General features: G+C 28.5%; 1 protein-coding gene across 1 annotated transcript in view; it reads right to left on the bottom strand.

Moving 5' to 3' along the window:
- Positions 1–613: 613 nt before the first annotated feature.
- The window catches only part of Ubr3 (Ubr3 ubiquitin ligase), a 187675-nt gene continuing 175535 nt past the window's right edge, over positions 614–12753 (bottom strand). Inside the window, exons 36-37 of the mRNA XM_085825584.1 lie at positions 7692–7831; positions 614–6261 (exon numbers count right to left, since the gene is read on the bottom strand). Of these exons, the coding sequence (XP_085681710.1) occupies positions 6144–6261; positions 7692–7831 (258 nt within the window). The 3' untranslated portion in view covers positions 614–6143. The remainder of the gene's footprint in view (positions 6262–7691; positions 7832–12753) is intronic.

Below are 12753 nucleotides of genomic sequence, written 5' to 3'. Positions count from 1 at the left end.
AAACTATAACAGTATATATTAACAATGATTCTGCACACAAATAAATGAATTCAGTGTGGCTGCATTTATTATAAAAATAATCTAACAAGTTTTATTTTCATCACTTCCTAACTTTTATCATTTTATGTTTACATTACTCTTATGAAACGTATGAATAATTTTGAAAAATATGTTAGAAGCAGCAGTTTACACAGACATTAAATCTAAATTAATTTAGTTTTCATAACAATGCCAAAAAAGTGGGAAATAAAAAAAAATTAGTTACTCATGGAAAGGACAAGGTCTAATTATATTAATAATAGAAATAATTTACGTTCACTAGGAATATGAAGCAGAGTGAATGAAAGTAAGATTAAGATCTATGCTAATAGCTAAGGAGATAAAAATTTTATCAGTTTGAATTGTTCAGTCATACTACTAGTAATTCCAATTATAGTAAAGAACGCCTGACAATGCTAACAGTTAAGGAGATGAAAAAATTTAACAGTTTGACAAGTTAAGTTATGCTACTGCTAATTTCAGTTATAGCAAAGGATGCCTAGCAATCATTTATATGATAATGTGCAATAGAAATTGATTTTTTACACTACAAAGAGATCAAAGCATACAGTAATAAGAATAATTAAATTTTATAGCACTTCCACAAATAAATTACAGCATTTTACAATATATACTACAAATCATAATAGTGTAACATTTAAAAGGGTTTTAGCACATAGAGATTTTTAGCTCACAATATTTTCCCATTGTTTTACACAATACTTATCTTGATAATGAAATTGGGGATATTTCTTTCCTCACAATTAAAAATTTGCATTGTATTCAGTATTACTACACATCTTTGATAATAACAACAGAACATCTAAAAATATAATTTTTAAAAATTAATTTCTGAAATGACAAATATCTAAGAATTCTACTTCCAAGAAATCTGAAGAAAAATATGAAACAATGTAAAACTGTTAACTTTTGCAGTTTAATTCAAAACAAGTGATTGGAAATATAAGATTTGGATAAAGCACACTTTTTGCTTAACATTTATACTTATTACATTTTCATTTACAAGCTTTATTTTCACCATATTAACAAAACACACTCTTCTAAATCTACTACAAAGACAAAATTCCATAAATCTACAATATTTTACATATAAGCAATAACTTTTACATTATCCTGGCAATAATAATTTTTTATAAAAATAACTTTAACTAAGTTTGTCTATGGTATAGTCAAGATATATAACATACTTCTCTGCTGTTAAAAAATTAGAACTAAATTTTCAAGATCAACTTTTATGCACTTAATATAAACATTGGCTCAGTTCTAGAATTCTATAATTTCTATGCAATACTTACCAAATAAAATCGTTTTAAGACAAATACTACACACGATTACCATAACAGCAAACCTTTATCCAATAACAGTTTCTGACCAAGAATTCTACGTTGTGAAAAAAATTTAAAACACTACATAAAAAGGTCTCTGAATATTCTCCTTCATTTCCATTCAAAATTTTTAAAAATTGAATGGAATTCCTTATAGCGCAGTAGATAAAAGTTTCAATAATGTATATAATAACACAGAAAAAGAAGACAATAATGTAGTCAGTATGTAGTTAACAATTCAGCGGTTTCAAGATTAAACAATTTTTCCTTCCCAAATATGTGTGATAACTGTCAGCCTTAAATTTGTAATGCAAGCTGTGTTCATTTCTGTCAGCTGCAATACATAACTGGAATGCTGACTATTAAAAGGGTTAATATTCAAGCAGAGTATATCTTCTCAATATTTCATCAAGATAGCTTATATTTTGTTGCATTTCATAACTAATTACATTATTTGCTACAGACTGAATTTATATGGATGGAATTTTGTAACTGCCCCTTGACATTATAATTGTTTCACAATAAAATGGCAACTTCTAGTTACACAAAAATACACAACCAAAATGACTCGCATATATATCCACACTGTTAATTATCATTCATTATTAGATCCCAGTATTATAGTGATAAAAGAAATGCTTGCAAATAGTTGTTGATTTTCATTTTGAAGTTCTGATGAGGTATTTACTTGGCAATAATTAGTGTGAAATATTACAGCTTATTTCAATATTGAAAGGGGAACTTGCCACGCCACCAAAATGGTCCAAACCTACTTTGAACTCCAACTGAAAACTAACCTCTTTAATTTTTACTCCAGTAAACATAAAATTAGCTGGAAAAATTAATGAAAACAGATGCTTTTCTAGCATTACACATGTTCAACAATTATAGTTGTCACATTAAAATCTTGATTTAAAGATCAAACAATAATAAAAAGTCAAACAAATTGAAATGTATTTTCATATGATCATTGCATTAAAAGTCCACATTTTAATGATCACTGGCATATCCACTGAAACAAGGGGAATCCGTTGCATAAATACTTTCAGAAGCAATTTTCGTAAATCATTCCAAAAAGTTTAATGAGGCTCTCATGCCATTTGTAAAACAAAAAGTTTTTTTGTAAAAGCATCAAACTCATCTTCTTGCTTAAAAGTACATTTCATAGTTGAATTTACACATCTTACAGGGATTGATTTGAATTTTGATTCTGCCACTACTAGTGCTACGAAGACAAAAATGTTTGATAATTAGAAAATATGCAAGCTTGGAAGAATTCTGTTGTGGAGGCAAAAAGTATCTTTACCTTAACTGCAAAAATAATTTTCTGGGGGAAATTTAAATATGCACAATCAGAAGAAGGAAGGGGAGAGGAAATAACATACCACACACCACAACCAAAAAAAGAAAAAAAAAAAAAAAAAAAAAATGCAAATTATTTTATTGCATGAAAAATGAATGAAAGATGAAAGATATAAATAAATTCTGTGTTATAAAAAAATTTTAGAAAAAAGTCAGACATCTAAAATTTGGCTTAAACAGTTCCTGGCAATCAGCAATTTGAGTAATATTAATGTTTAGTTAATGGTCTAAAGTTATTCCAAACTACAGGGTTTTCTACAGTCATCTCTGAGTATTGAAATAGAAAATCTATGATCTCTTTATTTCATTAGCAAAGCCACAAGACTATTTCTCACATAGTTAGCATAGCTGTCTACTGGATAAGAATTCTTATTTAACAACAGAACATGGAAAATACTTTTTATGACAAACAGTGTTTAGAAATTAAACTTCAATGTTTAGAAAAATTAAATACATATGTTTTAAATATTTAAAACTTTCATAACACAAAATGTGCTACAAAACTATTCTGATCTATATTTATCATTACAAAAATATATGCTTAGCTCACAGATTATCATGAACATATAAAGCAGTTTTTCTGTTGTTGCAAACAACACAGTGTAAAATTTACTTTTACAATATATCTAACAGCAACCTTATTCTTTAGTTTTGGGACAACTGATCCTGTGACAAATGCTGAGGCTGTTAGTATCAATAATAGCTTTTTTCACTGTAAACTACCAGCTTTAGATATAGACCACTACTTAATCAACTTATCTGAACACACAGCAATATCCCACAAATTTGTTTTTTACTATCTGCAATTATATCAAAATTTTTGCTCTAAAGCCAGATCTAAATAAAGTTTGTATAACTACTGAAAAAGTGAGAATTTTCAATCTCTCTTTAACTGAATAAATGGTGTCCATCATATCCAAAATTATATTTAAAAATACTTGAATTGATAATTAATAATGTTAAAAACAATTAATCATGCATGTACTAGAAACTTTAAATGTATTCTTTTTTGAGGGATGATTACAAAGCAATAATGAGAGAATATTTGATGCAAAACACACACACACACACACAGAAAAAAAAAAAAAAAAAAAAAAAAAAAAAAAAACGTAGATTTTTGCATTTTTAAATAAGAGACCTTTCCTTCAAACTAGAAAACACCATAGTAGCTATTCACATCTTCAGTTGCTAATTTCTTGAATTTTGAAGATATATTTATTTCAAGCTCGAGATATTAAGTAACCAAAAACTGAAATTTATAATAAAAAAGTTTATTTATCCAATACCTATATCTATGCCCAATAATACTCCTAGTCATTTTTCCATATTTTTATGAAAACATAGACATATGAGTGTCAGTGATATCGCCAAAAAATACTAGATATAAAGACAGACGGTCTATATATATATATTTAAGTCATACATTGACAAGTTTCAAAGAGCAAAGCTGGTAAATAAAAATGTTAGACTACCAAAAACTAAAACACAAACTAAGAAATCTTATTACCGTATTTTCAACAGTTCTCTGGCACCAATATATTTTGCAATGTGCACTGAAATTCAACTTGCTATAGTTATAAAAATTATTTGCCTCTGTACTGGATAAGGGTTTAACTGCATTTTTTTTTCATTAATTTATTATCTTAATAAAAGCAGACTTTAGAAAAAAATTTTACATGGGAAAAATAAGACCAAATGTGAAATTAAAAAAAAAAAAAAAAAAAGAAAAGAAAAAGGAAAAAAAAAATCATTTATATATAGCTTAAGTTATTTTCAAATAAACGGAGGGAGAGGATTTTTCCCTGATAGTATGGAAGCCCCATACTAAAAGAAAACAAACACTTGGCAGAGAAACGCATTAATTTTTTATTCAGAAGGAGCAACGTAATTAGTATTTTTTTAACCCGTATGTAGCAACAAAAGTGCTTCAGAACAAAATCTCTAACTCATAGAGAGATATTAGTACAATGACACACATACCATTTAGCATTTCCACTCAAAATACCGCTACATTAAATCATGACATCATTTTCAACATTGCCGTAACCAATATTATAATACATGCAAATTTAAATAAATTTTAAAACAGTACTCAGGTGATAAAACATAGCAAATCATCAAATGTTGTTGCTATTTTAGAAAGGAATTTTATATTTTTAATTAGTACTTACAAACATAAAAGAAATATTTACATCATTTATAATCTATTTTAAATAAATGGAGGAAAAACACAACAGTAAATAATTACATGCATAATGAGTAAAAGAATTCAATTTAAAAATAGAGAGAAATATGAATATCTTTAAAATTTTAGCTACTATAAAGTTTTATTACAGTAATAGTTATAGGAAAACGGCTTTGTTAATTTTTTTCAAAAATATGCTCAAAATGATTTAGTTTAAGATAACTGAGAAGGAGGAAGACTGTTAAGATAAGTTTTAACTAAGATATTCAAATTTTAATATTTCTTACATTTATTCAGAATTGAGGCTTGTATCAAATAACTTTCTGCTTTATTTTAAGATTTCTTATTTTCATTAATAGTTGAAATAGAAAATATGTTTAAAAAGGCAATTCATTCTGCATAATAAAAATGACTTGTGAGCATTTCTGCAATATTCTTTACTTATTATTTGCATATCATGCTAAGCTACTCATTACAAATTATTATTATTTTTTTCTGAAAACTTGAACATAAGTGATAACCTTGAAACAAAAATGATAAACTTCAAGATGCAAAAATTATGTCTCAAATACCTAAACTAAAATTTTGATATTGCTTACAATTACCTATTTTTTTTCTTCTTACTGTCTAGTATTTAAGGAACTGCACTAATATGGCATGCATCTTTGTTCAGCTAAGAAAAATGAATAATACATTTAGAATTATAAAGTTTCACTGTGTCTTGACAGAACTCAATCACCTGGATAAATTTAACCATTTAGCACCTTTTTTGTTTCCTTGATATAAAAGTATGCATAAAATAATAAGCAGGATTAAAAGATAATCAGTAACAACCTCATATGCAGTACATGATTTTCTTTAACCATCTAAACTGTTTTACGTTACAGGAAAGTATAGAGTAAATATGAAATATACTAAATTGATAATAATTTTACATAATTTAAAATGAATTGAGACTCATGTGTGCTTATAATCCGAATTAAGCAAAAAAATATACACCACCTTTTTTTTTAAAATTGATTCTCAATATTTTTTAATGACAATAAAATTGACCAAGTAAAACTGCTTATTTTCAGTACATTCTGAAAAGATCCACTGCCATTGCATGTTCAATTTCTTTAAACAACATCAAAAACAATTTATTATACAAATGCTCTGAAAACAGAGTCTATTTTCTCTGGGCAGGAAATTTACATAATTAAAATTAAATGTTATAAATTGTCCTTGTGCCAAACCCATCTTTTATTAGTGTGATCAAAGCTATGGTTAATCCACTGTTGTTGTAAAAGATTATAACGATCTTCACTCAAAAACAGCGGTTTGCCACGTCTAAAAAATAATTCAAAAAAATTAATATTACAAAAAAGAAAGATAAATAGATACATAAAACTAAAATCATCATTACAAAAAATGCATGTATGAATTATAAGAATTTATAAGGATAAACAGCATTTTTAAATAAATGAATATTTTTTACTAATAAAATATGATTAGAGAAAATATAAATTTATATCCAACAGCAACTCCATCCACTTTTGATTTCAGGATGGCATGATTTTTAATTTCTCTATTCCTTTCTCCAATTTTTGGTCAGAATTTGCAATGTTGTCCAGTGGCATAACACCCCCCCAACCACCACCACCAAAAAAGTTCCATGGTTTCCAGATATTTTTCCAGACTCTTAATGCAACAGCAGTTTTTGAAACTTCTGCAGAGTCTCATTTTTGTAATTTTAACAAATTCATAAATGAAAATATTCCACTTTTTCTCTTTCCAGAATTTCTCCTTTGACCCACCAAGGAGGATTCCTGTTTTAAACCACAATACTGTTGTATAAATAAAATATTATATAAATTTTTAGTGCCTGCAAAACGCTTATTATATAAAAATAGCCATTGCCAGTACATTAGCTAACTAATACATCAGCAGCATTCTTTGCATATTAGTTAATTCATCAACAATCCATTGTCTCCTTTTTTTGCTGATGAAATATATTTTTGATGTCAAAAGATTGATGAAATAGGTATTTTTAATTTCCAGCAGGAACTGTTTGGCAGTTGCATTCTATATTGCATAAGATTATTTTCCTTTCCAGTTTGTCCCAATGAAATACCCTTTTTCATTATACATGCATACAGTCTATGCATGTAAACAACAATGAAATTTCAGTACAAATAATTTTCTACATTATAAGTCTTAAATACTGTATTATCTATTTTACTCTGACAGCTTCACTTGATATCTGATTTTCAGCCAATTGATTTTCTATGCAATTTTTATAGCTATTCTTCAATGTAACTTAAGTCTTAAGCATTCAGTGTAACTTAGCATTAAGAAATTTAATTTTAATAAAACATTTTACTCTAAAACAATATCACATATTTTGATAAATAAACTGCTCAGTTGCTATCTACAAAATTTCAGAATTAAATTGAAATGGTTCTTACAGTTCTCATGTTGTCAATACAATAAATAAATGGTAAAAACACCAAAATACTTAATTTGATGCATTCTATCTTTGTCTCAAACATGCCAAATATAAGTTGTTTCAGAATTCATTTGCTTACAAGAAGGATGGGAAGGATACACACTTTAACTCAAAAAATATACTGGCATTTAGACAAAAATATAATAGTCATTAAGCTACGTTCAGAAAAGAATATTAAAATATCAAATAAATGTTCATTTTAATGGCAACAGCAAACAAAAAAAATTATTGAAAGCTGTTCATAAACTTGCTAAATAATAAAGAAACATACTTCAGATCTCTGTCTTCTTCTCCATAGCTATCAAGATAGACTGAGCCCCAAAGACATGCTCGCTTTCCACGAATTACTATTATAGTTGATGAATTTACAGCAAGATACATTGCAGTCCCAGCACCACAAATAACAGAATGCTGAAAATAATAATCATACTTCAATAAATATAATAACTACAAATAATCCAACAAAATATATATGCAAAACTTTAATTAACAATACTGTAGTTATACATATCTAATTCAAATAGAAGTCTAGAAATTAGCATTTTTTTTAACATTGAAGAAAATGCGTATGGATGTTTTTTAAAGCAGGATTAATACTTTGAGGACATTAGAAACTGCATTTCTCCCGTGTAAACATTTATAAAAATTCAGTGTATCTTAGAATATCATGTCTAAAAGTTTCTCTGCCTTCTGCAGTATAATGTCAAGTAATTTATTTTATGCACCCCTTCCCCCCCCCAAAAAAAAGATTACATTTCTAAATTTTTTAGTTAAAGAAAAGATGACAGATTACAGAAAAAAAGAAGAGAAAGATAGTCAAAAAGAATCTAATTGCAATGACTGCAATGTACACCAACTAAAAAAAAAGGGGGAGACAGTTCTACATTTCCACTCTTACTTGGCATATAGACAAAATTAAATTTGAATTTCTCATGACTTGACATCTCGACTTGGGATACGTACTAGATTTTTACACAGCAATGTTCTAACGTATGTATTTTGACACAAAATTTTACTTTATGAAATGACAGGCTGATTTTATTTTATTTTATTTTTCTATTTTAACTCTGCACCTTAAATTATGCTAAAATGCCACATTTTTTAAAAATTTCACCAGTTTTTATTTAGCACAATTATAACAACTTTTAAATTTTACCTTCCATAATGTGCCCAAAATTGGAGCAATTGGATGACAAATTTATTTATGTGAATTTTTTCCCAAAGTTTGGCTTAGCAGCTTGAAATGTCCCTTCTCACAAGACAATGCATCCAGTTAACATGCCACCCTGAGATAGCAGTTCAGTGACTGAGCTACCTGTCACAAAAGGTTAACCACACTTTATGGTATTATACTGTGCTTTATGTGTATTAACCATACTTTATGATATCTTTTAAAGCACAATGCAGTTTTCAAAGGCATTGTAATGAATACTGGGTCACCTAGTATTCTTTTGAAGGGAATGCTATTCAAATAAGAAAAATCAAATTAAAAATATATATATATGAACAAACATGCTTTAAATACACTTGCAAATGAATAAATAGAAATTTTTAAAGTCACTATAATTAAACTATGCAACTCAAAAAGTTAAAATGAAATTCTAAAAAGAAAAAAGTAACTAAAAATAAAAATTGTGATTAAAAAATTACATGCAAGAAAAGACAATATTTTTTTCCCTGCTCACACAGAATGAAAGGGAAATCATAATAGGTTGCCGTAAACCTATAAATTTGCCAAATGAATTATTCTAGGCAGAAAGTAAAAAAAGGTGCAGTACGGCAAATTTTCCAATTACTGCCAAATTTTACTTAAATTTGTTCTATAGGCATAATTTGAGTGGTAGAATGGAAATACATAAAAAAATTGGCATGTTATTTCCGAAAATGTCCGATTTTGTTTCAAAATATGTATCTGAGAACAGTGTTATATGTAAATATATATCCTAAGCCACGCTTTCTAACCATGAAAAACGCAAATTGAATTTTGTCAATCGAGCAAGTAGAATGGGAAATACAAAACTTTCTAATTTTTTTTTAGTCGTTCTACAAACTGATAGTTCAGAAGAATAAAATTATGGTATTGATTTAAAATAACACGTAATCATAAGCAGGCTCTATTGTTGTTTGTAAACCCAAATTCACTGTAATTAAAATATTCATTATATATATTTTGATACTTTGATTCAAATTACTGAAATTAAGTACAGTCAAAAGTCTTTAATCCAGACTCGTCGGGACTTCGGCGATTCCGGATTATCGATTGTTCCGGATTATAGATCATCAGTTTAAATCTGGTAAGATGGCATGCAGAAATTATAAAATTAAAAATATGAAACCAAAACTTAAGAAATAAAGAGCAATTATGATTTAAAGGGTATCAAAATTTAAAAAAAAAAACTTAATATTTATTTGTTTACTTTATTAAACATTTCTTTCAACGCGTGCATGCGTAAAGCATACATTACGCATAGTCGAAATTAGAAAATTGCAACCAGAAAACTATTTGATGTGTTATAATGATGAGGAATTTGATTTAAATCATATCAAAGACGGAGTACATCGATTTGAAATAAAACAAAGGAGCCTTTATCCATTTTTTGCAGCAATTCCACTTTTTGTTTGATGGACATCGAAACATGCTTTCCCTTTGTAGATCCAGCATTGGAAATTTTATTTCACATAATCGAAAGTTTCAATTTACTTTTATAAAATTGCTCTAACAGTCTGCAAAAAATACTAAGCCGGATCCAATTCGAAGATTAAGGAACAACACAATCTTCAACATTAACTGAAATAGATAATTAGATAATTTTAGCTTAGCTTATACCGTCCGTTATACATTAAACGCACATGCGTAAACGTATTATGTGTATGCGTAAAGGTATTACGTGCATGCATGAACGCATTGTGCGTTGATGCATGCGCAGAAAGTTTGTAGCTTTCAGGTCCGGATTATAGATCATTCCAGATTATGGGTGTCTGGATTAACGACTTTTGAGTGTAGGTGCTCTCTTATAATGAAAAAATGTATATAATTAAATTTTGGTAAATTTTACAAATGATTTTTCTTTCTTATCATATGCATTTTTAGTTTTATGCATAAATAATAATTATCCTGATATAAACTATTTGGGAGAAACAGAAATGAAAGCAATGATGATGCTGCTCTTCTTAACTATCATTAACAATTATTTTTCAACATAGGAATAGTGACAACTTAATCTTTTAATTTAAAAGTTCTTTCGTCTGAAAAATTAAGACACAAGATTACTTAATCTCAGAGACAAAATTTTCTATAAATAAAAGTAATACGCATTACTTTTGGTTTTCAGAGGTAAATAAGCAACTTTTTAAGCAACATTAAAACAAAAGGAGGCGCTACACATTTTTAGTTTCAAGGTGCATATTTCATCCTCAATGTTTATCAGAAACAAAATACAAAACACAATATAATTTACTTTTCTTATGAATAGCATCAATTTTTATCTTTTATCAGTCCCTGAGTTCATTTACAGCATTTAAAGAACAAGTATTCCCCAACTTCACAAAAGATTTTCTTTTATGAATGACATATATTATCTAGAACAGAAATAAAATCACAGAGGACTTTTGCTTTCATGAAAAATTCCAAAAAGCAAAAAATCTAGTTTAGTGTAAAGAGAAAGTGAAAGAGAAGCCAGTGCTACAATAAGAGAACACGATAAAAATGAGAGGCATGAAGTCAAGCTACTGGTGACATCTACTGATGAAAATTAGAATAATTTTGAAATAATTTCCTTAAAATCTGAAAGTAAAGATGGATTGGAATTGGGATCATTAATTAAAATTGAAGAATGTGAAACACATCTGGAAACTCTAATTTGCCAATGGAAATAATTTTTTTGAATAATTTTGGCTGCAGAAGAATGAAAAATGTGATTTTCTGACCAACTGTGTTGGGCAACAAAGGATTCATGTGTTTCTTTTTTCTTAACATATGCTTTGTGTTTCTTAGTGTGAAATTTTAAGGCTTGTTTAGTTTGAACAATGCAAATTTAACTACATTGGCAAAGAATCCTGTATATAACCCATGAGTTCATATCCAGAATGGGGTCCTTAAGTATGGAACTGCAAATTTTATCAACAGAAGAGAAAACAACCTGAAGTTGAATTTCTGTATAATATGTGCAGTTTTATACCTAATCGAAGGAAAGGAATGACAACAGAAATCTTACGATTTCCTAAAATGAGAGGGTGCTTTTTGATGTGTTGAGATGAGAAGTTTTTAACCGCTTGGTCAGTAAAGGTCTTAGGTTAAACATCTTTGTCAATAGCAACTGCTTTTAAGAAATTTAATTCTTATGAAGAGCCAATTTGGAGGAGCAAACTTGAAGTGCATGGAATGTGAACGAAGTCAAATGACCAGATTTGAAGCATACTGGAAAGCAAATAGATAAAGGTAAAAAAGTAGTACTTAACACTTTACTGACTGCTAGCGGTTCAACAGCATACGCACATTCGACCGGCCGCTCCCGCAGATTCTTGCTGTTCCGAATAACTGTCAGGACAATCTGATAAATTGTCTAAATAAAACTCGCCAGTACCATTTTTTTCACTCATTGTTAAACGTAATTTTTTTAAAAACAATGTGAAAACGTGGTTGCTTACGAAGCAACACACTTAACGCAAGTGAGCAATGTACCTCAAAACTATAATAATAAAATGCAAATGATATAGCAAATGGCAATTGTTTATCGCCATGGCTACCGATTGATAGACTATTTTTAGGTAATCCCAAGGAAAAAAAAGCAATTAATAGGCTATTGATTGGTAGGCGTTGGCAAAAAAAGGCCGATTAATATTGGTCGGTAGGCATTGGTGAAAAAAGCCGATTAATAGGCTATCAGCCGGTACAGTGTTAAGTTAGTTATATTACACCTGATCAAAATTTCCAGAAATGGAAGAGCATTGGATGTCCTAAGTCCAAAAGTGAACTGAATAGCAGAATCAATAAATTTTGTTATTGAAAGAACGAAATTTAAATCCTCTTTATAACTGTCAAGCAGGGTATTGTCAACACTGCAGAATGATACAGGGGAAGCTTATGTCAAATAATTTTCATTCACAATAATGCATGTAGATATCGGCAAGGATACAACTAAGAGGGTTTCCTATGGCTAATCCCTCAGTTTGCTTGTCATACTTATTTTGAAAAATAAAATATATTTGATTCAGATAAGTACAGGAAATTAACTCCTCAATTTTGATAGAGGAGAAATGAAACTCTCAAAAATCTCACTTTTAGATATTTGCAGTTACCACTGAAACATTGATTTCACCAGCGGCCATGTGGT

This window comes from Stegodyphus dumicola, chromosome 10 (assembly GCF_044657685.1).
Source record: "Stegodyphus dumicola isolate Sdum_Otavi_A_Nest chromosome 10, ASM4465768v1".
NCBI classification, from domain to species: Eukaryota; Metazoa; Arthropoda; class Arachnida; order Araneae; family Eresidae; genus Stegodyphus; species Stegodyphus dumicola.
Note: the sequence above shows the minus strand (reverse complement) of the source record. Positions and strands in the feature narration are given on the sequence as shown.